Here is a 27,858-nt window from a genome sequence, read left to right as displayed (position 1 = left end):
TCCTTGGGATGCACTGCCACATGGGATAAGCCCACAGCACACAAAGGTAGCAAGAGAACAACAGACACCTGCCTGCTCCACATGGGGCCCAGCTGCATGTCCCCTGTCGTGGCCTGGCTTACTGGGCCTCTGAGGTTACAATTTCCAGGGTGCCGGGCAGAGGAGGACTGGCTAAACTGGGCCTCAACTGCCTTTCCCACCTATTGCCAACTCCCAAGGCCGAGTGCATCCCGGGAAGCTCTGAAGTTTCGTGAGGGCTCACAGATGGGCATCTGTGGGCTATGGGTGTCCACTGCAAAGCTACGATGGAAAGCAGCAATAGACGTGCCCCCTCAGTGACTCTGGCGCCTGAACCTATGGCCCAGGATGCTTTGGACAGTTGCCATAAGGCAGAAGAAAATGGAAAACGTCCAGTTTAAAAGGCAGAATCTATTTTGTTGAAAACATGTGTATGTGTGTGCCTTGCAGACACAGTACTCCTTGAGGGAGGCTTGTGTAGTTCGTTACAACACAGACAGGGATGAGAGGTAACTGCGCACTTGGTCGAAAACGAGCAGCATCATTCTGCTCCCTGGGGCCTCCGTGGGGTGCCACAGGCGGCGGGGTGGGGGTGCCAGGCCAGCGCAGCTAGAACCCGTCCATCATGGCCAGCAGATCGTCCCCCTTGCTGGCACTCTGCTTCGGCTGCTCCGTGACCTCAAACTCCCCCATGATGCGAGCCAGCTCCTTGTTCCTTTGCAGGTCCTGTTGGAGAAGTGAGAGGGCAAGGCCGAGAAGGGGGTGCGTCAGCACGGCTGCTTCTCTGAGCAGATGGTGTTGAAATTTGCCCCGCCCTTGTGATGTGTGTCAGGATAGGGACTCTGGGTACATGCTGCTGAGGGATGGAGGGAGGGCCTGGGATATTCAAGGTTAGCCCGAGATGAGGATGGGACCGACCCCCGGCTTGTGTAATCACGGGCACCCACCTGAGTAGCTTGTATATTGATAACCTCGTAGGATAACTCTTCTGGCCTGGTGAGCGCAGCTTGTCTGCAGGAGGTGGTAGAGAAGCGGGTCAAAGGTTAGAGTTTTCTCCTTGCCAGCGTGGCACACTGGCATCTGATCATTTGGCAGCCTGTTTTTTTTTTTTTTTTGCCTCACCTTCTGCCGCTTCCCTTCAGCTTTCTGCCCTATCCCCAGCAGTGCAGCCTATGCTCCAGAAAGTCAGGTCCTTATCTGTCTCTGTGCCTTTGCATGTACTGAACTGGGCTGAGAATGTTTTTCCCCCTTCCTCTGCTTGGCAAACTCCAAGACCAAGCCCGAATGCCAGCTCCCTCCATCTGCCCGTGCAAAGTCAATCACTGTGTCCTCCATTAGCACATTTATGACACGACACTGAACTAACTCATGTCGGGTACATTCTCTTCCTACCCTGTGAGCTTCTGAGGACAGGCTCTAGGTCTTATGCTCCCTTCTTTGTGTCCCTGGCACTTAACCATAGTACCTGTCACACAGAAATGCACAAAAGTTAGTTCAGTGGGTACGGAACTAGAATCGCCCGGTTCTATATTGGGGTATGAGGAGGATCACATGAGATAATGGTGCAAAAGTGTTCTATAAACTGTAAATCTCTGTGTAAATCTGGGTGGGTTACTATCCTTATTGGTTTTGGGGGAGACTACCTTATCCCAAAGATATCATGCTCTGACTCTCCTCTGGTTTCTTAACAGATTTTTCTTACTATGATTATCTTGACTTCCAATATTTCTTGTTCAGCTACGCTTTGCTAAGTAAAACCTTAGAACTATTTCTTGAAAAAATCCAGAAGGTTCAGACTATTTAATACTGGTGGATTCTTCTTTAAGTAGGTGATTGAATTTGCTGGGTTTTCCTCTGTGACCCTTACAGCTATGTTTATAAGTAATACTGGTTTATAATGGCCATTTTTTGGTTCTTATCACACTTAGGATTTTTAGATATGCCTTGGAAGAAACAGGTTTAAAACATACTCCTCCTCTTCATCCGTGGTGAAGAGATTCAACCGGAATCCTGGCTCAGGGCCACTGGGTTTCTTAATCTCCATCCCTCCCATCAGCCTGGCCAAGAAATTCAGCTCTTCTTTAGCAAGAGGGTTTGGAGCAATGATTTCCTGCAGAAACAATTTCATGATTTTTAGCCACATGAAGGTGATCACATTTCCTGCTGAGACCCAGATACCCACGGCAGTATTACAGAACCAGGCAAAACAGTAACTGTTTCAATTGTCCTGGGAAGAACTGTGTCCAAATAAATTGTAGAAAACAGGCGTAACCCAAACAAACAATCCACATCAGAAGCAGAAGGACTTTCAGCAAGGCAGCAAACCAGAGATTCTCACAGCAAACCAGAGATTCTCACACTTTCAAGATGAGTGGAGGGCCCCAGGCATCCCTGTTCTCCTCAGACGACCTTCCTAGGAGAAGAACATTGCTTCCTCTTCCGTCAGTCTAGTTCCCTGGGCATTTACCAGGAGCCTCAGCCAATGCCCCAGGGCCAAGGGCACTCCTTTCATAGGAGCTACCACACTGCCCTCAGGTGGTCACTATGGTGAACACACACCCCGGACCCATTTCCTCCTCCTGCTGTCTGGCCCTGCTCAACCCTCACCCCTCCTTCCAAGCCTACTCTGCTCCTCTAAACCAGCTGCTCCCTGCTCTGCTGTCCTTTTTTTTTTTTTTTTTTTTGGTCACTCTGCCGCCAGTTATCCAAAGTAGAGTTCTCTCCCTTCTTCCTCACTGGAGATAAACCCCTCTGCATCTTGCCTAAATGGCAAAGTCCAAATTGCTTAAGCCTCTTTCCAATCGGGCCCCAGGGTCCTGGTCTAGGCGAGTCTCTGGCCACCTTCCTCAGTTGCATTATGATCTAGCCAAGCGGGAGAGATGCTGCTTCCCCGCTTCCCCCCAAATACCGCTCTGCTCTTTTGTCCCTTGGTGCCTGACACCTTGGTCTGCCTGCCCATTTCTTCTTCTAAGTTACCTTTGCATCCCTGGGTTCCCAGCCCATAGAAGTCGTTCAAAAAATGTTTGCCAAAGAGCTGGGTGTTTCCTGACCTGTCCTAGAGTTAGCTAGTAGCTATTTCTGTGAGATTTTATAAAGATGGAATTCAGAGAATCCAAAATCCCACTTGAACTTCGCTGCCACGGCATTATATAGGGTAGCCCCGCATTATGGAGGCTTGCTGCGATGATCAGGAGACATGGGAGCACGGACTCAGCATCCGCAGATCCCCAGGAGCTTGGGTACAAATGCTATTTCACCTGGCCTGGTGTGTGGTTCTTGCTTAATTATGGTGGCTGAGCCGAGCCTAAAATTACCTAATTAGTCAGATCACTGGAAGTCTTCATGAGAAACTACAATTAAAAACCTTTGTACTTGTAAGGCCAAACTGAGAAGATCGCAAACAATGAGAGTGAGGGAAATGCTGCCTAGCTTTGAAGTCTAGCGTTTCCACTCTTCTCCCCGTCCAGATTTTTATGTCGAGAAATAAGCTCTGAAGTTGAAGAAGGAAGGCAGCAGCTCACCTGTGTCCGGGAAGCTAAGTTTTTGGATGCTCCAGACATGTGGGTTTCCACGGGCCGGTTCATACTGTACCTGGTATCAACAGAAAACTGTGAAAACATCGTCCAGCCCTTTCACACCCACTTCCTTCTTCTTTTTTTTTTTAAAGAATTTATTTATTTATTTGACAGAGAGAGATCACAAGTAGGCAGAGAGGCAGGCAGAGAGAGAGAGAGGAGGAAGCAGGCTCCCCGCTGAGCAGAGAGCCCGATGAGGGACTGGATCCCAGGACCCTGGGATCATGACCTGAGCCGAAGGCAGTGGCTTAACCCACTGAGCCACCCAGGCACCCCACACCCACTTCCTTCTAACTCATAAATGTAGTGCATCACTTTCATTTTGAGACATTAAAAGGCATCCAGAGGGCCGCCTGGGTGGCTTGGTTGTTAGGTATCTGCCTTCGGCTCAGGTCATGATCCCAGGGTCCTGGGATCAAGCCCCGCATCGGGCTCCCTGCTCTGCAGGAAGCCTGCTTCTCCCTCTCCTACTCCCCCTGCTTATGTTCCCTCTCTCCCTGTGTCTCTCTGTCAAATGAATGGATAAAATCTTTAAATAAATAAATAAATAAATAAATAGTATCCAGAAATGTGCTGGGAGTACAGAATATAACGAAGTGGATGTCAGCCACTCAGATTTCACACTTTCCCAAAGAAAAATACCCGCGAAGCTGCGTGGAAATGGCTCTTCTGGGAAAGGGAGGTATACTCCCGCAGAGCACGGGAACACTATGTGACGGTCTCGCCTTTCTGACCTCCCCTGGGACGCAGGTTTGGGCTAGTTCTCTTCCATGGCCATTTACTATCATTTATCTCTTCAGCCTCATGAGCAGCCCTATGTTTGGAAATGTCAGGCGCCCTTTGAAAATGTCAGCGCTCTGCATGCATTGTATCTGAGGGGAAACGATTTCACTTGTCAGTAGGGATTTTCATAGCGGAAGTCAAGTTGCTTTTTTAAGTGAAGTGACCTCTCTTGGACTTGAACTCATTCAGGGAGGGAGAATTTGCTTACATATTAGTTCCCAGTTTCAGGACGCGGTCTCCATAAAGTTCAAAAGAACCTTCTTTTGGTGCGGTGACATAGTGCCCACCATGCTTGAATTCTACCTTCTTTGCTTCTTTGCCTTTGTCGGTGAATATTCTACAATACAAATATGACATGATGGAATGTTCTCCAAGCTTGGGGAGTCCTGGAGGCTTCTTTATTCTTGGTACTATGGGACAAAAAGGAATTCATGCACTCCTTCAAGATAAAGATGTTGGCTGAAGCAATAACAGTGGTAATACAGTAATAATAATATTTACCAAGCGCACGTTATGTGCTGGGTGCCGTGTGAGCACTTCAGAGCATTACTATCTTATCCACACTCACAGCAACCATTTAACAGATGAGGAAGTGAATCCTGAAGAACTGGGTGGTTGGCCTCAAGTGTCCGCTGGGCGGCACAGCTGGGCATGAGAACCTGACCTTCTAACTGCCACACTTTACTGAAGGAAGCGGGGGACCGAGCAGGGTACACTCTCTGTGGTGGCCCACATGTTGGTTTCCTGGCACCCCAAACATTGGTCTGACAATTACAGTTGAGAATTCACCTGATGAGTCCAGGAACTTCAGTTCCCCAGGGAACAGGTCCAGACACCGGCAACACAAAGCGACCATTAGAATTCTGCACTTTGTCCTTTAGAAATATGGATACCTGGGGAAACAAATACACTTGTCATTTTTCTTGGTATGTTTTCCTAGACACAAGCACTCTGAGGAAGGGAAGTATATAATGGCTTGGGGATGTTACCTAGGGAGTTTATAACAATGAGAGGGGTGCCTGGGTGGCTCAGTGAGTTGAGCCTCTGCCTTTGGCTCAGGTCATGGTCTCAGGGTCCTGGGATTGAGCCCTGCATCAGGCTCTCTGCTCGGCAGGGAGGCTGCTTCCCCCCCTCTCTCTGTCTGCCTCTCTGCCTACTTGTGATCTCTGTCAGGTGAATGAATTAAATCTTCAAAACAAAACAAAACAAAACAACAACAATGAGAGGGAAAGACTCAGCATAATCAGCCCTGAAGAGTTACAGTGTTGTACAAACAGATCTTTTGAAGTGTGTAGCAAGGCTTCCAGGTGTCCTGTATTACCCCATTTTAGAGATGAGGAAGCTGAGGCTCCCCGAGTGAGGGGACTTGCCCAAAGAGAACAGTAAGAGGGCTACGATTCAAAACGAAGTCCACACCCATTCCTCAGTTCCCTCCTGAACTTCCCATACAGCTCTGAGGCAGGAGCCATGAGAACCTCCATTTTAGGGATGTGGAATTGGCAGCTCAGACAGAGGTTGACACACTTCCTCGAGGATCCCCCAGCTCATAAGGGGCAGAGCTGAGGATTCAACCCTGGTGTTTCTGACTCTGGAACCTAATCTTTTGGCCAAGTGCTGGACTGGTGGGGCTGGAGCACATGGGTCCGGTTGGCATTAGTGCCTGAAGGTTTTCTGTGTGACTGAAAACACCACATTATACTAATTTCTACTTCCTGGTTTGTGTGCCTTTTTTAATGTTTTTAAGTAATCGCTATATCTATACCCAACATGGGTCTTCAAGCTCAAAACCTGGAGATCAAGAGTCGCATGCTCTACCGACTGAGCCGGGTGCACCCTGGTTTGCACACTTTGTGTTGACGTCAGGGTCACATAAAATCCCAAAAGGCTGTAGCAGTTAATCAGTTTATTGGATCTTAGCTTCCTCATCTGTAAAAGGAGATAAATTTGAAGACCCCTTCAAACTCTAAAATGCTACAATATTATATTCAAAATATCCTCAAAAGCAAGCATCTGTTGCATGCGAACAAGTAATGTGAAGCGGCTGGCTCTGGGTTTTGGGTAGGTTACACAACCTCTCTGTGCATTGGTTTTCTCTTTGCTATACTAGGGGTCATAATTCTATTATTTTTCAATAATTATAATTCTATTATTATTCAATTATTATAATTCAAATATTATTCAGTTCTATTCAATGGGCAAGTGCTACCAGCTAAATCAGATAATGAAAAGGCAGTTATCACAGAGTCTGATGCACAGTAGGTGCTCCAAGCATGGTAGCTAATATGCTCAGTATTACAGTCTAATTGGACATAGGACCCGAACATAAAATGGGGAAAAGGGAGAGTATAAAGCAGGAGATGCTGGCTAGCATATGCTTACTTAAGTAGCCCACTAAGGAGAATGACCACAGGCATGGGGGTGGGTAGGCTGACTGTGGGTTTGGAAGTGGGCCTAGAGGAAGGTGGGTGTGAAGACATTTTAGAAGCAGAGATGGGAGGGCACAGGGCATGTTTTTTTGGGGGGGGGGGATGTGTAAACTGGTTTGATTGGCGGGTTTGTCTGGATGACTGTTAAGGAATTTTTAAACCTTGAGATTCTGTGACCAAGGGATGTGAATACGAGCGTGGAGAAAGAAATTTTGGAGGAGTGGGAATGTATAAGTATGTGCTGGACTTTCTGTGAACCTGACTGCAGCAATGTTGACTATGTCACAGCAGGTCTGAAATGTACACGCTTCCGTCCAGTGTGTAGCTATGTTCGACCCAACAACCTGCCCTTGGCTGGATGGGACTGTTGGGTCTGTCCGCTTGCCCAGGCCCTCTGCTGGCCCAGTGTAACTGTCCCCTGTCCTCCTCCTCTCACTCTACCCTTTTGTCCCCCAGCTGATCCCATCTATTCCCAGTGCTCACCTCTGTGCTGATGGCTCCCAGATCTTGAGGTGCCACTTAGCTTTCTTCTCTGGGCACTGGATGCCTCTATCCCATTGCCCATTACATGTGCCCACCTACAGCTTCCATGGGATGCACCTCAAATTCACCCTGCTTGGAACAGGGTCATCAATTGTTTTCCCAAACCCGATCCTTCTCTGGTGTTCCCAATCGTCGTGGATGATACCGCCTGGGCACCATGCCAGCAATCTGCACTCCCCTGCCCCCGCCTTCCCATGTCTATTTGGTCATCAAGCCCTGCCTCTCCAGGGATCACACCTTGTATCTGGGCCCTCTCCTCCACCCTGTCTCTAAGGCAGACCTTTGTCACCTCTGGCTTGGCTGCTGCAGGTGCCTCCTACCTAGCTGGGCTCCCTGCCTCCCCCCTCACCTGGCTGGGATCCCTCTCCAATCGGCTACTGAAGAGACTCTTCTAAGCTTCTGACTTTGTCCCTCTCCTGTTTCAGTGGCCCTCTACTGCCTGCCAGATAATGTCCCGTTGACCCTTGTTCTTCTCTGTAGCCACGTTCTTCCTTAAATCCTATGTTCCAGCCACACCCAAACGCCTGCAGCCTTCTGCTCCCCCCCACCCCCCCACCCCCTGCACCACCAAATATGCCAGGCCGATCCGAGCCTCATGCCTGTATTGTGGTGATGTCCTCCAACAAGGGTGTCCTGTTAACCCCTCCCTGTATTTCCCATGGGCCTGTGAAAATATATTTTTTTTTAAAAAAAGATATATATATATATTTTTAAAAAGATACTTTTTAAAAAAGATATCAGATCCTCTATGAAGACTTTTCATTTTCTTTTTTAAAAAATTTATTTAGGGACGCCTGGGTGGCTCAGTTGGTTAAGCAGCTGCCTTCGGCTCAGGTCATGATCCCAGCGTCCTGGGATCGAGTCCCACATCGGGCTCCTTGCTCCGCAGGGAGCCTGCTTCTCCCTCTGACTCTGCCTTCCACTCTGTCTGCCTGTGCTCGATCTCGCTCGCTCTCTCTCTGACAAATAAATAAATAAAATCTTAAAAAAAAATTTATTTAAGTAATCTCTGTACCGAATGTGGGGCTTGAACTCACAATGCAGAGATCAAGAGTCACACACTCCACTGACTGAGCCAGCCAGGCGCCCTGACTTTTGATTCTCTTTAGTAGAACTGACCACCCTCTCCTTTGTGATCTCTCTCTTTATATTCTTCTGTTTTAAAATCAAACATCTGGGGGCGCCTGGGTGGCTTAGTCAGTTAAGCGGCTGCCTTCAGCTCAGGTCATGATCCCGGGGTTCTGGGATCGAGCCCTATATTGGGCTGCCTGCTCAGCGGGAAGACTGCTTCCCCTTCTCTCCATGCCTGCTGCTCTGCCTACTTGTGCTCTCTCTCTCTGTGTATCAAATAAATAAATAAAAATAAATAAATAAAATCAAATGTCTGTAAGGTGCTTGTCCCTTTTCCCCTTCTCTAATGAGTTCCTGAGGGTAGGAAGCACATGTTTCCTACCAAAAGAGGAAACGCAGGTTGCAGAGCTGTGGGGCCTGAGAGCTGGCTGAGGCGTGTCCCTGAGTGTTCGCGTTCCCCAGGGTGGCGGCAGGGCTCTGGTGGCCAGGAGGACGGTGAGCCAGGGATGTGACTGCTCCGGGAATGCGGGTGAGCAGCTTGGCAACTTCAGCAGTGAGTGAAGCGTGCGGGGCTTTGCACAGTGTTGTGGTTGCTGGTCTGGCCTCCCTAGAGGAGGGCCGCACTGCTGAGGGCAGGAGAATCATGGTGGGAAAGTGGGGGTGGGGGTGGAGGGGAGAGGTGGCAGAATGCGACCCTGCTTCTCACACCCTACCTACCCATGGATGAGGGAAAAGGAGCAGCCTCCACAAGGGGCCAGAAGACTTCAAAGGCCACCTCTGTGCTGTAGGCTGATAATCCCTCCTCTGGGCTCTCCATCTGCATATTCAGTTGCTCACTTGACATTGCTACTCGGATGCCTAATCGGCAAATCAAACTTAGATAGAATTAATTAATTTGTCTACTCAAATATACTTTCCTCAGTCCTTCTCTCTCTCGGTGGCATGAGGCAGCAGCAGCTGCTCAAGCCAGAAACATGGCAGTCATCCTTCATTCTTCTTTTCCTTCCTCCCCACGTTCAACTTCTCAGTAAGCCTCACTGCTCTTGCCTGGAAGGGATACCCCAGAGGTGATGACCTCTCGTTGTCTCCACTGGCAGCACCTATGCCAAGAACTTTCATTTTTGTGATTTCTGTAAGTGTCCTCACTGCTGTCCCATCTCCGCCCCGTCCTGTGCAGTTCATCTTCCAGAACACAGATCAGACGTTACCACTGACCTTAGGGTGCCTGAAATGTTTTCTCTACTCTTAGAAAAGACGCCTCCCTAGGGCATAAAGCCAAGCGAGTCTGGTTATGGCTGATGTCTGGTCTGATTAGTTAGTGCCCCTCTGCACACTACACCTGTGATGGCACACCCCTCCTTGCCTAGACGGGTTTCACTCATGCTGGCTTCCTCTCTAAGGAACACATCGTGCTTTTTCCGTCTCAGGGCCTTTGAATGTGCTGTCCCTTCCATTTAGATGTGCTTCCCTGAGATTTTTGTTAGTTACATTCTCAACTAAAATGTCTGTCCTCAGAAAGGCTGCCCTTGGCTTGACTTTGACTCTCTCATCTAAGGATGCATGGTCACCTAACAGGAGCTACTAGTCAAGTGTGGCTATTAAGATAATGAGGGACGCCTGGGTGGCTCAGATGGTTGAGCATCTGCCTTCAGCTCAGGTCATGATCGCAGGGTCCTGGGCTTCTCCCTCTGCCCCTCCCCCCGCTTGTGTGGGCCCTGTCTCTGACAAATAAATAAATAAAAGCTTTAAAAAAATGAAGCTAAATTAAAAATTCATTTTCTCAGTCACACTAGCCATATCTCAAGTGCTCAATAGCCACATGAGGCTGGTGGCTGTCATATTGGACAGCATAGATCTAGAACCTCCATCGTGACAGACGTGCTATTGGATAGCACTGGTCTCACGCGACATCTCACCCTGTTGCCCTTTATAACTTTCCCTTATCTTGCCATCTTCCTAAGGTTATTAGAACAAGAACCTGACTTCCTTATCCTGCCTGCCTCTTCCTACTAGCGCAGAACCCCGTTAGGCAGGGCCTCGGTCCTGTTCATTTTCGTATCTCTAACACTGAAAACAGTGCACTCCATAAACATGCGTTAGACCGAGGAGTTTTACAGGGGTGAGCTATTTCCGAGGGGAGTGGATCACGGAGGGGAGGGATAGGGAACATTCTATGAAGAGGCGAAGACGGAATGTTGTTTTCTAATGACTGAAACCACGGGGAGCACCCGAGGGAAGGAAGCATGAGTGGGAATGAGAGGACAGGAGAGAGTGGCTGAGCTGAGGAGGCTGCCCTTTTGGAGGCAACTCCGGAAGAGCTCTGGAGGGCTGAGGGGGTCGGGGATGGGGATGGTTGTAAAGAACGGCTCAGGAGTCCACGCGGAAGCGGATTGCGGTTCCACAGGAAGTGGAACTGGCCAGCCCCGAGTGCAGGTCAGGCCCTCGAGCACACTCAGACTACTTCTTGTTGTTTCTCCATACCACAGAAAGCTCTGGATATCAGGATGAGGCGTTTTGTATTCGCCTTGGTTAAACAGTGAGCAAGGGAGTATTAGATCAGACCTGTATTTTCTTAATTTAGTCAGTAAGTTTTACAAACAAATCTAAAGACTATCAGGGCTGTTTTGAAAACAGAAAATCCTCACCGGCAATCACAAATTGTGGCTGAACAGAAATACCATGCAAGACCAGACTCGGAAGACCAGCCGAGCGTCACGGAGCAGTGGCTGAATATTGTCAGGAGACGTGATTCCTGTTTTTCTTCATGAACATTCTGATGTTTCATTGCTTGCCTATTTAGCAAATAAAGCTTAATGTATTTTGTAGTTTAATATACTTTACTGATTTTGTTATAAGCTTATTATTAGGAGTGTCTTTTTATTATAACGATTTTTTTTCTTGTCAAAACTGCGAAATCAATACGGCTCACATCACCATAATCCATAAAACAATGTCCAAATAGGCCCCGTTTAGATAAGAATCTGATGCAAAGCTTTCAATATCTTAAAGTAATACAAAATGTAATGTTATTTGTACTTTCATATTTTTTATTTTAACCGATGACTATTAGAGATCTTAATTTATATTGGTGTTATTATTCCTCGAGCCATAGAAAATAAAATTATTCATGAGGGTTAAACATAAAATTGGCCTCCGAGTTGGAACCTATTTGTCTTCCCTGATCCACAGAAGGGAAATAATGATCAGGCACTAAGGACATCCTATTGCTTCTTTTTTTTTTGAATTTTATTGTGCGAATATGTTACGCCTACACAAGTACAAGATTCCAAAGGTTCAAAGGGTATAGAGTGGAACATAAGTCTCTGTCCTATTCCCACCCTCCATGCAGTTCTCCACAACCAGGAGGTAACCACTGGGACCAGTTTCTGGAAGGAAGCACTTTGTACTGTACACATATGAGCGAATACACACGTATTACACACACTGCTTCAGCTGTGCGCTCACAGTCAGGCATCATCAGATGAAGAAGGTAACACTCAAGAGAGGTGATCTGCCCAAGGTCACGGAGCTGTGTTGGAGCTGGGATTTAGAGGCAAGGATGCCTGACTCTAGAGCCTCGGCTCCTTTTGCCTTATCACCCATCCTTCCCTCAGCCGTGTGTTAAGTTATGGAGAGGATCAAAGTCCTACCCAAGAGAGACAGGCCCCACATTCAAAAGCTCCACAGTGTGTTTTTAAAAGGTGTAGAGCTGTCCTGAGTAGGCCTGACAGGGTCAGGAGGCAGCGTCAGTTGGGAGGAACAGCCAGCAAGCAGAGGGGGCCCTGAGCCAGGCTGGGGGCAGCAGGAAGGGAAAAGAGGATGTATAACCTAAAAAGGCAGCCTCGGGAGGCCTTTAGAGGAGGGTCAGAGAAGGGGAATCGAAGGCGATGCTCTGCTTTAGAGCTGACTGAGTGAAGAAGTGGTGGGGCCCTCAACAGAAACTGGGAAGTTGGAAGTGGGGCAGGACTGGAATTTTGGAGACGAGTTTTGCTGCAGACCTTACGCCGTAGTGGGTGGAGACGTGGGTCTAGGTGGCAGAGCTGGAGCAAAGGGAAGGTGTAGGTGAGACGCCAAAGTCTTAGGTGAAGGTGAAGGAAAGGGAGGAAGAAGGAGTAAGGGGCACAGAGCCGGGAGGGGTAAGACAAGGCCAGGACGGTCTGGGGTCAGGAGAGTCCTGGTAAGGTGGGTTTCATGGGGTGGGACTGCAGCCTCCTGACAGCGTCAGATACTGGAGAGGTTAAGGATGCGAATGGTTTGAGAAAAGGCTTTATTATTAAGATCGGACTGGTAGCCTTGAGAACACATTTCCTCCGGAGAAGAGAACAAATCATATTTTCAAGGAACTGGGAAGGAATGGCAGTATCACTGCCTTCCTTGGTGGACTGAAAAACTGCTGAGATTTCTTATCAGGAAGTTTGTCATTATGGAGCCAAACACAGAGGAATCACTAATGGGCAACCTCAGCCCTCTTCCGCCTGATCACTCGGCACCCTGTCTCCCTCGGGTGGCGGTGGCACGGGGTCCCCGGGTCGCCCAGTCACTCACCCGGATGTGCAGGTCCTGGAAGAAGATGAGGAGTGTCTGCCGAATCAGCTGGAACTCCCCGTCTGAGAGTCCTCCGTATCTCTGCCGGAGGCAAAGCAGAGAGACACTTCACTTCCAGAAGTGAGGTGAGAAGTACAGACAGGCAGTGCTAGGCAGGCACTTGGGGGCGGGGGCAAGAGAAGCTGGCAGGGGACTCGGCTGCTGGGGTGAGCATGGTAGACCAAGAGTCCACGAGGCTGACCCTATCAGGCATCGCCTGTGCAGGGGGGCATTTCACCTTTCCTGTTCCCCAAAGATCTGGAGGGACCCTTCCCCAACATTTAGCAGAATGTCCACGGCCAACGGCCTTTTAGAAAAGTTGGGAGGACATGGCCATGCTCTGTGTTGTTGCTTTCCCATCGTGGAAGGAGACAGAGAGAGGGCCTCAGATGGGAATGCCTATTATGTGACCCAAATGGATACGTGCAGAATTTTGGAATTTTTCGGGAGAGTGGCAGGCTTTGCCACCCCTCATCCTGTTCTGTCTGTCATAGAATCTGGCTGTTTTTTAACAAGGGAACGAGAACAAGAATGGGGCTGAGCGGTGAGGAACCGGCAACCCGCTTACGTCAGTCAGCTGCTGGAATGTCTCCTCCACCTGCTGCAGGATGGCTGGGGAGTCTTGGATGAAACCCCTGATGGCGTCTAAATGATTGAAAGTGACCAGCAACACATCCTTGGGGCGGGGACACAGCAGTACTTGGTATTTGAAAGCCATAGTCATCAGGTCATAGAGCTGAACAAAATACACAGAAATAGACATCAGCACCGTCACACACGCGTTCAGGCAGCATTTACGGAAAACCCGTTCTGGGCGTCTCCTGGAGCTCAGGCGACCACGTCGGTGATCATTCAGACGGAGAGTGGAAAGGGGATGGTGAATTATGAAGCTAGGACGACAGGGCACTCTTGGGAAAACCAGGATTTCTGGTCAGCTTATGCGTGCCACTGATGGAACACGTTAGGAACAGCATCGGCAGCTGCGGGGCCCCGGACTGTGTCCTGGACTCAGAGAGAGCAAGTTCAAAAACCAGGCCTCTGCTGCCACACAGCTGATGTGCTGTGGATGGCCCTGGCCTCGTCCCTTTGCTTCTCTAAGCCTGACTTTTCTCTTCTGTAAAAAAATATTCCCCCGGGCGCCTGGGTGTCTCAGTCGGTTAAGCAGCCAACTCTTGATTTTACCTCAGGTCATGATCTCACGGTTGTGAAATCGACACCCACATTGGGCTCCACGCTCAGTGTCGAGTCTGCTGGAGACTTCTCTCTCTCCTTCTCCCTCCCCTACTTCGAGCTTGCTCTCTTTCTCTCTCTCAACTAAATAAATATGTAAGTAAATACAATCTTAAAAAATACTCCCTAATTTCCTGTTGTTGTTAAATAGCTGAGAGGAGTCAAGGAGAGAGTAGGTGTGCAAGTGGCAAGTGTGAAGTCTGACAACCGTGTAAGAGCAACTGTAAGTGATGAACAACACCTAATGAGATATCAACAAGCTCCACGTGTGGTCTGACCATCCACTGATGATCAGAGGTGAGACACTGGTGAGGATCAATGTAGTCAAGATAGGTTTTGTGGAAGCAGAAGGCTGAGTCATAGGCTCACACTGACTGAGGGAGGGGAGAGGCATTCCTGGCGAGGGGAACAGTGTGCAGGGGGGCCTAGAGGCAGCAACAAATGTGCCATTTTCCTGGGAGAAACAGCGAGAAGAACAGCCTGATTAGAGAGGGCAGTTCGTGTTGGGGTCATAAGTATGGTAAGGTTAGAATACTAAAGGTTTTAGAAAGACAGGCAAAATAATTTAGACTAGACATGGTGGGGATTAGGGGAGCTACTGAAGTTCTCCGAGCTGTCACGATGGAAGTGGTAATTAAGCTAGATTAGGGGTCCGGCAATGATGAGACGGGATGGAAGGGAGACTGGAGGTGGGGAGATTAGCTAGTAGCTGGCTCCTGATAGGTGTGTAATAACATCTAGGGACTATAAGAATGAAAAAACTTTGCTGCAATAATCCAGACATAAGGCCTAGAATAAAGATGGCGGGCATGGAAAAAGCCATGAAAAGAAGTGGGTATGATTCTTCGAAGGAACTGGCTAAGTAGGTTTGGGGCCGAAGAGGACGGTTGTCCAAAACAATCACAGTGTTTTCTACTGGTGCCTGGGAGAAGGCTGACGCTGACAGTGGCAGGGCAGTCTGGGGGTTGGGAGGTGGAAGGAACCAGTCTGGGAGAGAAGCTATGAGCACCAGCAATGCAGGAGAGAGACTAATTACATCCATGGAGTGTAGTGCTGGGCACACCCACATACATCACCTTGTTTCGTCCCATTCACTCTTCACATGGGACTCTATGACGAAGATGTTAGCCCCAGTTTAAAAATGAAGAGACTTGCTTGATTTCACATAGCTGGTAATAAGTGGCAGGGTGAGCTTTGAACTCAGGACGTTCAGATCCTAGCACTTGCTAGAATTTTCTACATGATCTCATTTCTCCAACATGCAGCTAAACATTTAACTTAGAAAGCTGAATAGCCGGGAATACCCTGGGGCGTGTGTGGCGGGAATGTAGAATACTGAAGATACAGACATTCTGTTGTCATTATCACACGTTAAGCCCCTGTGGTGGATAGGATACCATGAGAGGAATAAAGGATAAAACAAGGTAGAAGATAAAGAAATGAAAATTCAGAGTTATTCAGTAAATTGAGTCTACAGCTAGCAACTGGTAAGGCTAAGACTTGAATCCAGGTTTTTGATTCCAAATTCTGTGTCCCTTCTCCATGGAAACCTAAACCTTCTTAAAGGCAGAAGGAGAAGAGCGAGCAGTGCAGGGATGATTAACATTGACTGAACATTTATTATGTGCCAGGCCTACGTGTGTTATGTTTTCTCACTTACCCCTCCTGAAACTGATGAAAAAGCCATTATTATCCCCGTTTTATAGATGAGAAAATGGAGGCTCAAGGAGATAAAGTAACTTTCCAGAAGTAAGGGAGAGGAGGTAAGGGCACAGTTAAAGGGAGACAGCTCTCTGAGGTTAGCCTGGCAGGAAGTAAGCACAGGTTTTGTATAAAGCTTGAAACTCACTCAGTCCTCAGGATTTACATAAATTCACATAATGGAGGAGCTAAAAAATGAATTCTTTAAAAATTGTTATTATTGGGCGTCTGGGTGGCTCAGTGGGTTAAGCCTCTGCCTTTAGCTCAGGTCATGGTCTCAGGGTCCTGGGATCGAGTCCTGCATTGGGCTCTCTGCTCAGCGGGAAGCCTGCTTCCCCCTCTCTCTCTTCCTGCCTCTCTGCGTACTTGTGATCTCTCTGTCAAATGAATAAATAAAATCTTTAAAAAATAGTTATTATTATTGTTATTATTAAAAGTAACTGAAGTTCATATTTGATTCAGATTTCATTAGTTTTCCCCTAATGTCCTATTTCTGTTCCAGGACCCCAGCTACATTTAGTCATCAGGTCTCCTTAAGCCTTTCTTGGTTGTGACACTTTCTCTAACTGTTTTTTGTTTTTGGTGGCCTTGAGAGTTTTAAGTACTGGCCAGGTACTTATAACATGACCTCCAAATGTTATCTGTTTGATTTTATTTATTTGACAGAGAGAGAGAGAGAGCGTGAGCGCACAAGCAGGGGTAGCAGCAGAGGGAGAGGGAGAAGTAGGCTTGCCGCTGAGAACGACACCCCATGCAGGGCTCAATCCCAGGACCCTGGGATCGTGACCTGAGCTGAAGGCAGCTGCTTAATGGACTGAGCCACCCAGGCAGCCCACCTGTCTGATGTTTTTCTCACAATCAGAATGGAGTGTAGGTTTTTTGGGAGGAAGACCACCGAGTTAGAGTGCTATCCTCATCACACTGCATCAGGGTACACAAGGACCAACATCACTTATCACCATTGACCTTGTTGTGTTTGTCATTTTTCCCACTGTAAGTCAGCTATTCTCCCTTTTCATACTGCCCTTTTGGAAGGAAGTCACTGAGTATAGCCCCCATACAGGGAGGGGGGATATCTATATTCTGAATTTTTGAATATTTTTTGAATAGAAGATTTGTCTATTCTCTGCCATTATTTACTTGGAATTATTATTTAAAAAAAATCAGAGTGCCCCAATAATTTGTTTCCCAAAGAAACAAATATGTTCAGGGGCGCCTGGGTGGCTCAGTTGGTTTAGCATCCGCCTTTGGCTTGGGTCATGATCCCGGGGTCCTGGGACTGAACCCTGCATTGGGCTCCTTGCTCAGCGGGGAGCCTGTTTCTCCCCCTCCCTCTGCCTGCCACTCCCCCTGCTAGTGCTCACTCTCTGTCAAATAAATGAAAGAAAAATTTTTTTAAAATATTTATTTGACAGAGAGAGATCACAAGCAGGCAGAGAGGCAGACAGAGAGAGAGGAAGGGAAGCAGGCTCCCTGCTGAGCAGAGAGCCTGATGCGGGGCTCAATCCTAGGACCCCGGGATCATGACCTGAGCCGAAGGCAGATGCTAAACTGACTGAGCCACCCAGGTGCCCCTAAATGAAAGAAATCTTAGAAAAAGAAACAGATATGTTCATGTTCCTTTTTTTTTTTTTTTGAAGATTTTATTCATTCACTTGAGAGAGAGTGACTGTGAGAGAGCACGAGCCCCTCATGGGAGGGAGAAGCAGACTCCCTGCTGAGCAGGAAGCCTGACACGGGGCTTGATCCCAGGACCCCAGGATCAAGACCCAAGCCAAAGGCTGGACACCCAACCAACTGAGCCACCCAGGCGCCCCAATATGCTCACGTGCTAAGTAAAGACTAAGCAGTTTTGATTTGGCTTTACAAATGCCTTGTTTCCTCATCACAGAGCTGATGTTTATTAAGAATGACGCAGAATTAAAGTTTTTAGGGATAGGCACTTGCATTGGGTTGAGGAGTGTGTTCTTAAATATGGGTCTGAACGCCAGCTCCCTCTTTGGGCGGGTGGAATGACATGATCATCAGAGGGGTTGGGATGGATGACTTGAGGTCCTTTCTAACTCTGGAACTCAATACCAACAACTGATATTTACACATACCTTTTCTTGGCAAGGCACCACAGCTTATCTCCTCTCATTAGACCCAGTCTGTGCTCATGCACCAAAGATACAAGAAATGCAACCAACGGGACAGAGGCAGCGGTCTGCTCACCTTATCCATGCTGGCCTGGTTCAGTCTCATAATGGAGGCATGAGCCAGGCGGTCATAGACAGTCCTCAGGGCCTTCTTGGAGTAGAGCTCTTGGGGTTTGAATAACTCTTCCATAAACTTTCGATTGAACATGGTTGAGATGATGTCATTCAGAACTGTAGAGACAAGAGAGAAAACAGCTGAGCAAGGTACCAGAGGCAGATTTATTCAGGAAATGCTGTCTGTGTATGAATGGAATGCAGGAGCTGGGTCTATGCAGAGTAGGGATGCTGATGTGCTGGTGAGATCTGCTCCCTCGGGAGAAACCATCAAGGCGTCCCAGCAGAAAGCAGGGTCCAGAGTGCTTTATGAGACTGTCTCCGAGCAAACAGAAATGTGACAACGGACGAATGTGTTGTGCTTCAGTGGTTACAAACCACTGTTATACGTATGTTTTCTCACTTGATGATAAGGGAGATGTTTCTTTAAAAAGGATTCCTATGAACATTTTAGATTAGATCTCCTCCTTAAAATGAGAAACAGCAGTGCTCATTTTTCAGTTTGTTTAGCTAATCTATAACTTCTTTTTAAAAAAAGATTTTATTTATTTACTTGACAGAGACAGTGAGAGAAGGAACACAAGCAAGGGAGTGGGAGAGGGAGAAAACAGGCTTCCGGTTGAGCAGGAAGCCTGAGGCGGGGCTTGATCCCAGGACCCTGGGATCATGACCTGAGCCCAAGGCAGACGTTTAATGACTGAGCCACCCAGGCGCCCCACTAATTTATAACATTTTTACTTAAAATTAAATTTTAATTAAAATTAAATTAAAATTAAATTAAAATTAAATTTTAATTAAAATGGAACCAATAATGGTAATTGACTCTTTTTAAAGAACAAGCATTTTATGAAAATAGACGAGTCTACCCACTGGTTAGAGATGAAAACATTTCTAATGCTTCTACAAAACATATACTTAGATTAGCACCATTTTAGAACACCTTAATTTCTACATTTAGTCTATAATATTGATATTACACTGTGGTGATGTGTCTTATATTGTCGTTCAAATGGAAAATTTCCATCTGGTGATAATAAAATCCTAAGGGATGTGCAAACCAAAGTGTCTATAATTCTAGTTTTTCATTCACTCATTCATTTCAATATTTTGTGCTACTCAAATAATATTAGCTGAAGGCCAGGAAAACCCTCTGGTATAAGAAATAGGAACAGGTATGTATGAACACACAGATCATTTTTTTTTTTTTAAGATTTTATTTATTTGACAGAGAGAGACACAGCAAGAGAGGGAACACAAGCAGAGGGAGTGGGAAAGGGAGAAGCAGGATTCCCAGCTGAGTTGGGAGCCTGATGAGGGGCTGGATCCCAAGACCCTAGGATCATGACTGAGCTGAAGGCAGACGCTTAACAACTGAGCCACCCAGGTTGCCCCTGAACACAGATTATTCTTTTTTTTTTTTTTTTTTAAGATTTATTTATTTATTTGACAGACGGAGATCAGAAAGTAGGCAGAGGACAGGCAGAGAGAGGAGGGGAAAGCAGGTTCCCTGCTAAGCAGAGAGCCCCAGGCGGCGCTCAATTCCAGGACCCTGAGATCATGACCTGAGCCGAAGGCAGAGGCTTTAACCCACTGAGCCACCCAGGCACCCTGCAACACAGATTATTCATTAATTAAGCCAGATATATCCTGACCTCAGGGTGACAGTATATGGATGCTGAATACTATGCATATACATTCATAGTTAAAACTTGAAAGAAAACCGATGACTTACAATAATTTTACAAAATCAGTTATTAAACATGAGTGATTATCACTGAAGGATACAAATGCCCCTTTCTCTTGCCAAATGTTGCACCAGGTGATTGGTTGTGACCATGTATTTTAGAGACAGGGGGGCAAGGTAACTCATTAAGGTCATGGTTTCAGGCACCCTTTCCAGCTGTAAGTAACTGATAGAAGTACCCTGGGGCCACACCAGCATCGGGGGCCTGGCTAGCCCAGTTCGTAGACCATGCGACTCCTGATCATGGGGTTGTGTTTGAGCCCCATTTTCGGTGTAGAGATTACTTTAAAAAAATCGTGGGGTGCCTGGGTGGCTCAGTTGGTTAAACAATCTGACTCTTGATCTCAGCTCAGGTTTTGATCTCAGGGTAGTGAGTTCAATTTCCATGTGGGCTCCTTGCTGGGTATGGAGCCTACTTACAAATAAATAAATAAATAAATAAATCCAGCTTTAAAAAAAGGGATCTCAAAGAGCAATTTTGGGGGAAGGGGGAGCTGAGGGCTGGTTGCATTTAACTCTTACATGGAAGGGCTAGAGAGAGAAGGAGAGAAGGGATCTCCCATATTTTGACAAAAAAGAACTAAATGACTGACTCCTTTCGGATTTGTGAACTCACACTTGACCTTGTACTTTACTTGAGGCTCTACCCTCTTTGTGAGGAAGAACCAAATCCATTACCAACACAGGGTATCTCTCACATCTGACAATGTGAACCGGTCGCAGCTTGCCCTTCATGTGCACTAACATTTCCTCAGTGTGGACAGCTTGGAGACTGAGGAACTTTTCTGGGTTTCTTCATGAATGGTCTTTCGGCTTAGAACTAAGCAAGCAGGGACCTGCAAGAAACTGGGTTTTCTAGCTTTCTCTTACCATAGCCTGTATCAAGAGCAGAATTTACAAGCAAATAGGTACAAATGAAAAGCCACATGTGAGGTCTTGAGAGAAAGAATTTGAAGAACTTTCCATGGATTTATGTAGGGCAAATAGGTGTGCCCAAGAGGAAGAATTCCAGCTGAAGGATCACATCAGCTGATTCTGTCGATGCTTTCAGTTGCTGCCATTTGCCTGGGTGCTGAGCCATTTCTCTAGGATCTTTGAGTCCCTAGCAGCATCTGTGAAAATAGCTAAGACCCAACTATATCAGTTCTAAAAGAAAGAAAATTGCGGGGGGATTGTTAGTCACTCTGGCAAAGTAAAAAGCAAAAGGAAGGCTTTCCCCCTTGGCAGAGAATAGGCTATACAGCATTATGGCTCCTTGCACACTAGCAGCCAGAAAGTCTTCCTGTTGTTCAGAGTATAGCACACGCTGTCCCTGGGGGCCGAGCAGTGGATACAAATGACCCCACAGAGGACATGGCAGTTTGATGATAGGGCCCTGGTACCCAGAACTCCCACCTCCAGAATTTAAGTCTTTGGAAAGAATATGGGGGCACAAATCGACAAGTTTATACCTCACACTCTGCTTTCCCTAGCACTTGGTTGAGGTGGGCCTAAATCTGTACCAGACATGAGATAAACACCAGCACCCAAAGTGGAACCGGCCACTGTCCCTGCCCTAGAGAAGCAGCCTACGTTGTATTTAAGTTAAACCTGAGAAATGGGTTTAAGCAGACCTGTCAGTCAGTCTTGGTGATTAGTTTTTGGGCACTTGCATGAGCTTTGCATAAGTTCATGAGGCAGGAATTGCACTAGAAGCCAGGTTTTGGGGATGGGGGGACTAAGGGCAGGGAAGGAAGTAATTTTTCACAGGTGCATCAAAAGTGTTAGCAACTGAGTTCTTAACAGATCAGGTTGCTTGTCCCAGGTTCTGATTAGGAAGTCTGTTTCTGCTCATTATTTTGCAAATGCCTAAGTTAAAATAAATTCCAGTGATTCAATCATGTACACTAATGGCCTTCCTAATATACACCTCTTGCTTGAAATTCCACCCTGTGTCAAGAGGTGGGCCAAAAATTACTCATAGGAAATGATAAGACAATAAAAGTATATCAAGCACTTCAGTTAGGTTTTTCTTTGACCCTGGCCTGTTGAAATAATTCTCTTGATGAAAGCAACCGAGTTTTTACCAACCACCTGTGCTATACATTTGTTTATTAGGAACATGCAATTTGGAACCGAGGGTAAAAGGGAGAAGCTACTACTTCTGGATGGTTACCATTTTTGAATCCTTACTATGTTCCAGGCACAGGGCTTAGAACTTTCCATGCATTCTCTCTTTTAAGCCCCAAGACAACTCTGAATTATTCTCCCTACTCTATCAAGGAGGAACATTGAATCTTCGAGAGGTTCAAGTCCAAGGTCACACAGCTGGTGGTGGAAGTGAAACTAGGATGGGGTGTTTGGTTTTAATGCTCATTCTCTTAGATACTACATGTGCCATCTCCTCAACATACTTGGTATGCTGAGAGCACTGAGACTCAACAGGACGATGGCTGATGACATGCATCAGCTGCACCAAGATGTCTAGTGATGGAAGGTCCCTGCGACATTTAAGGCGGAGAAAGGCTAAGGTTTTATTCTGAGGAACCGGCAAGTTTTTCTGGTTTGCCGCTAGTCGTGGCCGAAAGGGAAACTGAAGATTTGACACAAGGCCATAGCGCATGCGCGTCCGGCAGCCACGCAGCCACCTGCTTCCATTTTCCTCCGTTCCTCCGTGCGGAGGAGAACAGCTCAGGGAGGAGCCCTGGCGTCGAAGCATAGTTCTTTAGCTGTGCGATACTGTCACAGAATTGTTTTAAGGACTACCAAGTAGGACAGCCGACCCAGAAGTGTAGCTGATGGCCTGCAGAACTTGGAACCGATGAGACAAATACCTCTGGTGCCATATGGTCCTTTGGCCAAGTTGTGCTTGGTTTTCATCCTACATGCTATGCTGTATTTATTTAAGTGAGAGATTCCAATGTACAACCAGTCTCTTGGCTAAAGAGAAACTCATGCCTGTGTTTTTCCTTAGACATATTTAGAGTGTTCGCCCAGTCAGCCCAGTGATGAAGGACCCAGTGAGCCTGTGGATGCAGACTGAACGCATGCAGCCCAGAGATAGCATACCTCGTTTTCTGTCCACCTCTGTCCATTCATCTACATGAAGCATATAAAAAGAAAACACCGTTCATGAAGCAAGAACATTCTTTTCAAGGAGGCTTTAAAAATACCAATTCCAATGATCTGGTCAATGAAACTTCATTTTGCATGTTTGCATTAATGTCTAATGTAAATACTCTCTGCCTTCCAGTTGAAACTTTGAAAAGGTTGATGGGTAAATTAACAAGTTCCAAAAAAGCCCTGGAGAGGGGCTTCGTGGGAGAGAAAACCCAGCACTAGCTCCCCTGGGGTTTATCTTGAAAGGCGAGAAGTCATTTTCTCTAATGCTATGAGAATACACATCATTCAAAACAAGGCTTTGCAAAGGCGCCTGGGTGGCACAGTCAGTGGAGCATCTGACGCAGGAGGACCGGGGCGGTGGTGCCTCAAGGGGTTCACAACTCTAAGGGACCTTGGCTCCCTGCTGTTGACAAAGTGGGGCCGGCTGGGGAAAGCATGCCCGGGGTTCCCGCACTCTTGCGGACAATGACGCTCAGCTCCAGCAGAGGTCGCTGGAGTGCCACGCGCTCCCCGCCCCGGTCCTCCTGAGGATCCAAGGGAATTTGATAAAGCATGTTTCGCTCTTTGTTATTTTTCCAGATGACTTGCTTATGCCAATTTCACTTTAGTTGTACTTTGAGTGGGAGGAAGGCCCAAGGCTATCCAGACCTGCCTGCTGAATTGGAGCTAGAGAAAGAAAAATAGAACTTCGCCACCATTGGGTTGCTCAGTCCTTCACTATGATCTGCTCACATTGGAAAAATCATTTACTGGCTGTGTGTCTCAGCAGCCCCTCTGTAAAATGAGGGATGTAAACAAAATGTAATAGGGTCTTATTGATGAAGATTTGTGAGAGGACTGGCGTGAGGCCAAGGCGGCTTTTATTGTTCTTGCTATTGCTTAAAACGGGGACAACATCCAAATGCAACACTCCGAAGTTGCCCCATGGCGAGAGCACTTCCTTTCTGTTGAATGCTAAACTAGAGGCTCTGCCGTGGTGAAAAACTGCAGCATCTGCATTGGCCTTGTGGGAGCCGCAGGGCCTCCAGGAGACCAATTAGTTGTGTAAGAGAATGAAAACACCTAGAAGAAATATGATTTCCATTCACAGCATCAGCGGGGACTCATTGACCGTGGCTGGTGTTTTATGGGCCTCTGTGTACCAGCAACTGTCACGGCAGCTCCTGTGGCTACACCAGCTCTCACTGGTGGGATAGTGGGGGTGATTCTCAGCTTTCTGAATCCTGCACCCTCCACCCTGTTTTCTGGCTGTCGTCTATGAGTCCCCGTGAGCCAGTTACTTTCTGTCATTTCTTTCATAAAATCAGTGGGTCCATTGGACAATTTTTTCAGAGCTCCCCCTTTCTTCCTGATCTCCCATCCCCCCATCCCCAAGGATTCTGATACAGTCCCCCTACGAATGGAACTATAGTGTAGCAGTATAAGGACATACAGGCTAAGAGTATGAGTTCTGGAGCCTGATGACCTGGGTTCAAATTCTTTATTCTTCCTCTTACTGACTATGTAACCCCAGGCAAATTAACTTTATTTTCCCCATCTGTAAAATGGGCATAGTATAACCTACATGATGGTACAGTTGTGGGGATTAAGGTCTTCAGAGAAGTCACCTAAACTGTGGAAGGAAGGGGTGTGTGAATGTGAATTACTAAAGAGCTGAAACTTCTTAAAGCTGTATTTAGCAAACTCAGAAGAACTATAGCTCCTGAAGACAAAGGAAACCAGTCCCTTCATATTCACAGAGTCTTGCCCAGACCTCTCGAAAGCCAACACCTGCTACTCATTGTGTTAAACATGTTGAATACATAATCTCATTCAGTTCTCACAAATTTGCTGTGAGTATGTGTGATGCCTGTTTTATGGAAAAAGAAACAGGCTTATAGAGGTAACTCTCCAAGGTCATACATCTAGTTAAAGGGCAAAGCTGGAATTGGAACCCAATTGTATGGCTGCAGAGAGTATGCTCTTAATTGCTAATTTATACCATTTTTCAAGATGCAGACCGCCAGTGCAAGGACGACCTGTCAGCTCACTGGTGCCATTAGCCTGAAAGCAATCACAGAACATATGTGCCAAGGAAAACAGAACCCTCTTGAGGAAGAAATGGCAACATCATATAAAACAGCCAATTTAGATCATCAGTTCAACAAACATTGACTGAATACCAATTTATTCTGGTCTAGGAGCTATGCTAGGTGCTGGAGTACAAAGACGAAGAAAATAATCACGTGGTGGGGAGACACCCACAGACCATTTCAGTATAACTTGGTCAGTGAGTGGTAAGATAGGGAGAGGCATGCATGGGGTGCGATGGGAGTATTCTCGGACCCTTGCCTGGTGTGGGGAGGTTTCCTGAAGGAACTGATTCTCGAATAATGCAGTATGGAAGAGGAACCATTAGCATAGACATGGGAGCTTTGGGGTAGAATGGGGATTATTAGCACAGAAACGTGAATGAATATGTTTTAAATGTAGGCCTCCAAGCAGTTTGGTATTAAGATACAAAGTAGGAGGCAGGCAGTGGTGGAAGGTGGGACTACAGAGGTGGAGACAGATCAGGTAAGCAGGGACCCAGAAATGTCCTGCCATAGACTTGGTCTTCATCCAAACATCAGTGAAAGCTGACAAAGGGTTTTAAGTAGCAGGGCGTATGGACAGATTTGCATTTGAGAAAGCTCATGGGCAGCAGTGTGCAGAATGAATGGAGAGGGTATGCGATAGGGAGTTCTTTTTATCTCATTGCGCATGGACTTGGACTCAATCACACAGACACAGTAGTGAGTGTCTGAATATGTATGCTTAACATCTGAATCTGTACGTTTAACATCAGTTGAGCGTAGGGATTGCTGGAGAGAATACATTTTTAATCTAGGGTCATGTCGGTTACCTTTACACCAACTTATCTTTCTCTACCTTGAATTATATATTTCTTCTGCACTTAATCCCAGGAAACTTGGTGAAAGCAGTTGTTGGTTGAGAAGGGAGGAAAAGAAGAAGAAAATGGTGGCAGAGAGTTCTGGGTGGCATTTCTCTGGAGATTAGATGTGGTGTATATGGATGACAGACTTTGCATTTTAGAAAGTCTCATATAATTATTTCCAGAACTTTCTTCTCTTCCAATAATTGTGAAGGGAATAACCCAACTTTCTTATGTTTTCTTTTACATCCATTATTTCAGAATCCCACCTTTCTAGAAATAGCTTCTGAAATTAGCAGGACTGGCCTCAGCTCAAGGAGGATAGCATACAGAGGAAAGGAGAATCAGCACCTGTTGGGGTGCAGGGTGGGGGGAGAAGAGGATGCTTGGACTAGCAGGGTGTTTCCCAGGTGATGGGCGCCGGGTCTCCTATATTTGGGAGGGACTGGTTGTCAAGAGAGACAGGGAAATCATCTCTCCAGTTTGAGGGGATGAGGAAATGGGATGTGTGTGTGTGGGTGTCAGGTCCCTTAATAATAGACCCTAGCACGGGTATTAAATCCTTCTGCTGTGAAAATATTTTTGGGGAATTTGACTCCTGAGGGGCTCTGAGCGGATGATCTGTGGCTACAGGAGCGCGGAGTGCAGGGGTGTTGGTCAGTCTGTAGGGGGGCCTGGCTGTGGAAGTCCGGCTGTGCGCGCGGCGGCGGCGGCCGCGAGGGGACCGGGCTGCGGGGCGTGGGGCTGGGCTGTGCGGGCCGGGGCGCCTCTCACCTTTGCGGGCCTTGTCTGCCGGGATGTTCTGGGCCCGCAGCCGCTGGTCCAGGATGTAAAGCATCTCCCCGCCCAAGTTCAGGAAGAGCAGCGGTAGAGTCCGCAGCGACATGGTGCCAGATGCGGGCGGAGGAGGCGAAGGGCCACGGGGCTGGGTAGCCGGCGGCCTGGAAGCCCGGCCTTTGGGTCTGGTCGTCTAGTTGCCAGGGCAACGCGGCGGCTGGCACAAGGCGCCAATCAGAGGACCGTTTGTTGGAAGGCGCCCGGGGCGGACGCTGATTGGGCCGGCGGCACCGGCCTCCGCGGTAGGTTGCGTCCCCGGCTCTCCGGTGATTTTCCCTCCAGCGCGGGCCATGGGGAGCGGCCGTGGCTTAGTTCGTTCTCCCGACCCGCGTTCCTCAGCCAGAGAACGAGGAAGGCCAGAGCAGAACTTCCGAGTGGTCTCAGGGTGGCCGGACCTGGAGTGGGATGGTGGCTGAGCCCCTTCCTAGCCCTGCGACTTTGAGCAGGTGTTTGAGGGCGGCCTTCCCCCGCAGGGAACGTGGAGGCGCGAGCCACCTCTCGTGGGTGCAGAGAGGAATCCACGAGATACGCAAAGTGCCATGAAGGCACTCAGTGAAATGATAACGGACTTTAATTTTGAACGCGGGAAGGGCCGGACGTCCTTGAGTTTTGAGTTTCCTTCCTAAAAGCTACTTGGGGTGAAGCAAGCCAGGCCTGGTCTTGTCTGTCCTGCTCCGGGAGGATGCGTGCTGAGGCTTCTCCGAAGCTCTCTTTCACGTTGTTGAGCACGCCTCCCACCTGCTTCTCTACTTTGAGGACGTCGACCCTGTACTTCACCCGCACCTTGAGCTCCAGCATCACTCTTATCATCTGCTGTACATTTTTACTTTGATGAGCAACCACTGCTGTAAATTTCAGTATTTCTAAAACCCACGAAACATCTTTCCCCCCAGCCGTGAAATCTGGGCATTGGCTTCCAACTTTGTTTCCCTGGGTACTGTTCGTTACCAGTCACTACTTCTGCATTTTCCTTCAAGATCGTTCTCACATTTATCTCTTCATTTCTTTTACTGCCTGCGTTAGTATGTTCCTCCATGTTACTGGTCCTTTCTCTCCACCCCCCAGCACTGGCTGCTAG

General features: G+C 47.5%; 1 protein-coding gene across 2 annotated transcripts; it reads right to left on the bottom strand.

Annotated features, from left to right (window-relative positions):
* Positions 1-409: 409 nt before the first annotated feature.
* On the bottom strand, positions 410-26,949 carry OSCP1 (organic solute carrier partner 1). 2 transcript variants are annotated; one of them, XM_032302874.1, is made up of 11 exons: positions 26,718-26,949; positions 22,976-23,005; positions 18,146-18,300; positions 13,569-13,736; positions 12,962-13,042; positions 5,166-5,269; positions 4,585-4,713; positions 3,540-3,609; positions 1,989-2,128; positions 966-1,029; positions 410-744 (listed from the first exon to the last, which is right to left on the bottom strand). In XM_032302874.1, exons 1-11 carry the CDS (start codon positions 26,827-26,829, stop codon positions 628-630), a joined length of 1,170 nt encoding a protein of 389 aa, XP_032158765.1. In that variant the 5' UTR covers positions 26,830-26,949; the 3' UTR covers positions 410-627. The 2 variants fall into 2 exon arrangements, with proteins under 2 accessions (XP_032158765.1, XP_032158766.1); XM_032302875.1 differs by lacking the exon at positions 22,976-23,005 and having other exon boundaries at positions 628-744; positions 26,718-26,908.
* Between the last annotated feature and the right edge of the window lie 909 nt (positions 26,950-27,858).

The sequence above is a fragment of the Mustela erminea genome, chromosome 10, assembly GCF_009829155.1.
Source record: "Mustela erminea isolate mMusErm1 chromosome 10, mMusErm1.Pri, whole genome shotgun sequence".
In the NCBI taxonomy this organism is placed as follows: domain Eukaryota; kingdom Metazoa; phylum Chordata; class Mammalia; order Carnivora; family Mustelidae; genus Mustela; species Mustela erminea.
This window is presented reverse-complemented; position numbering and strand designations above follow the sequence as displayed.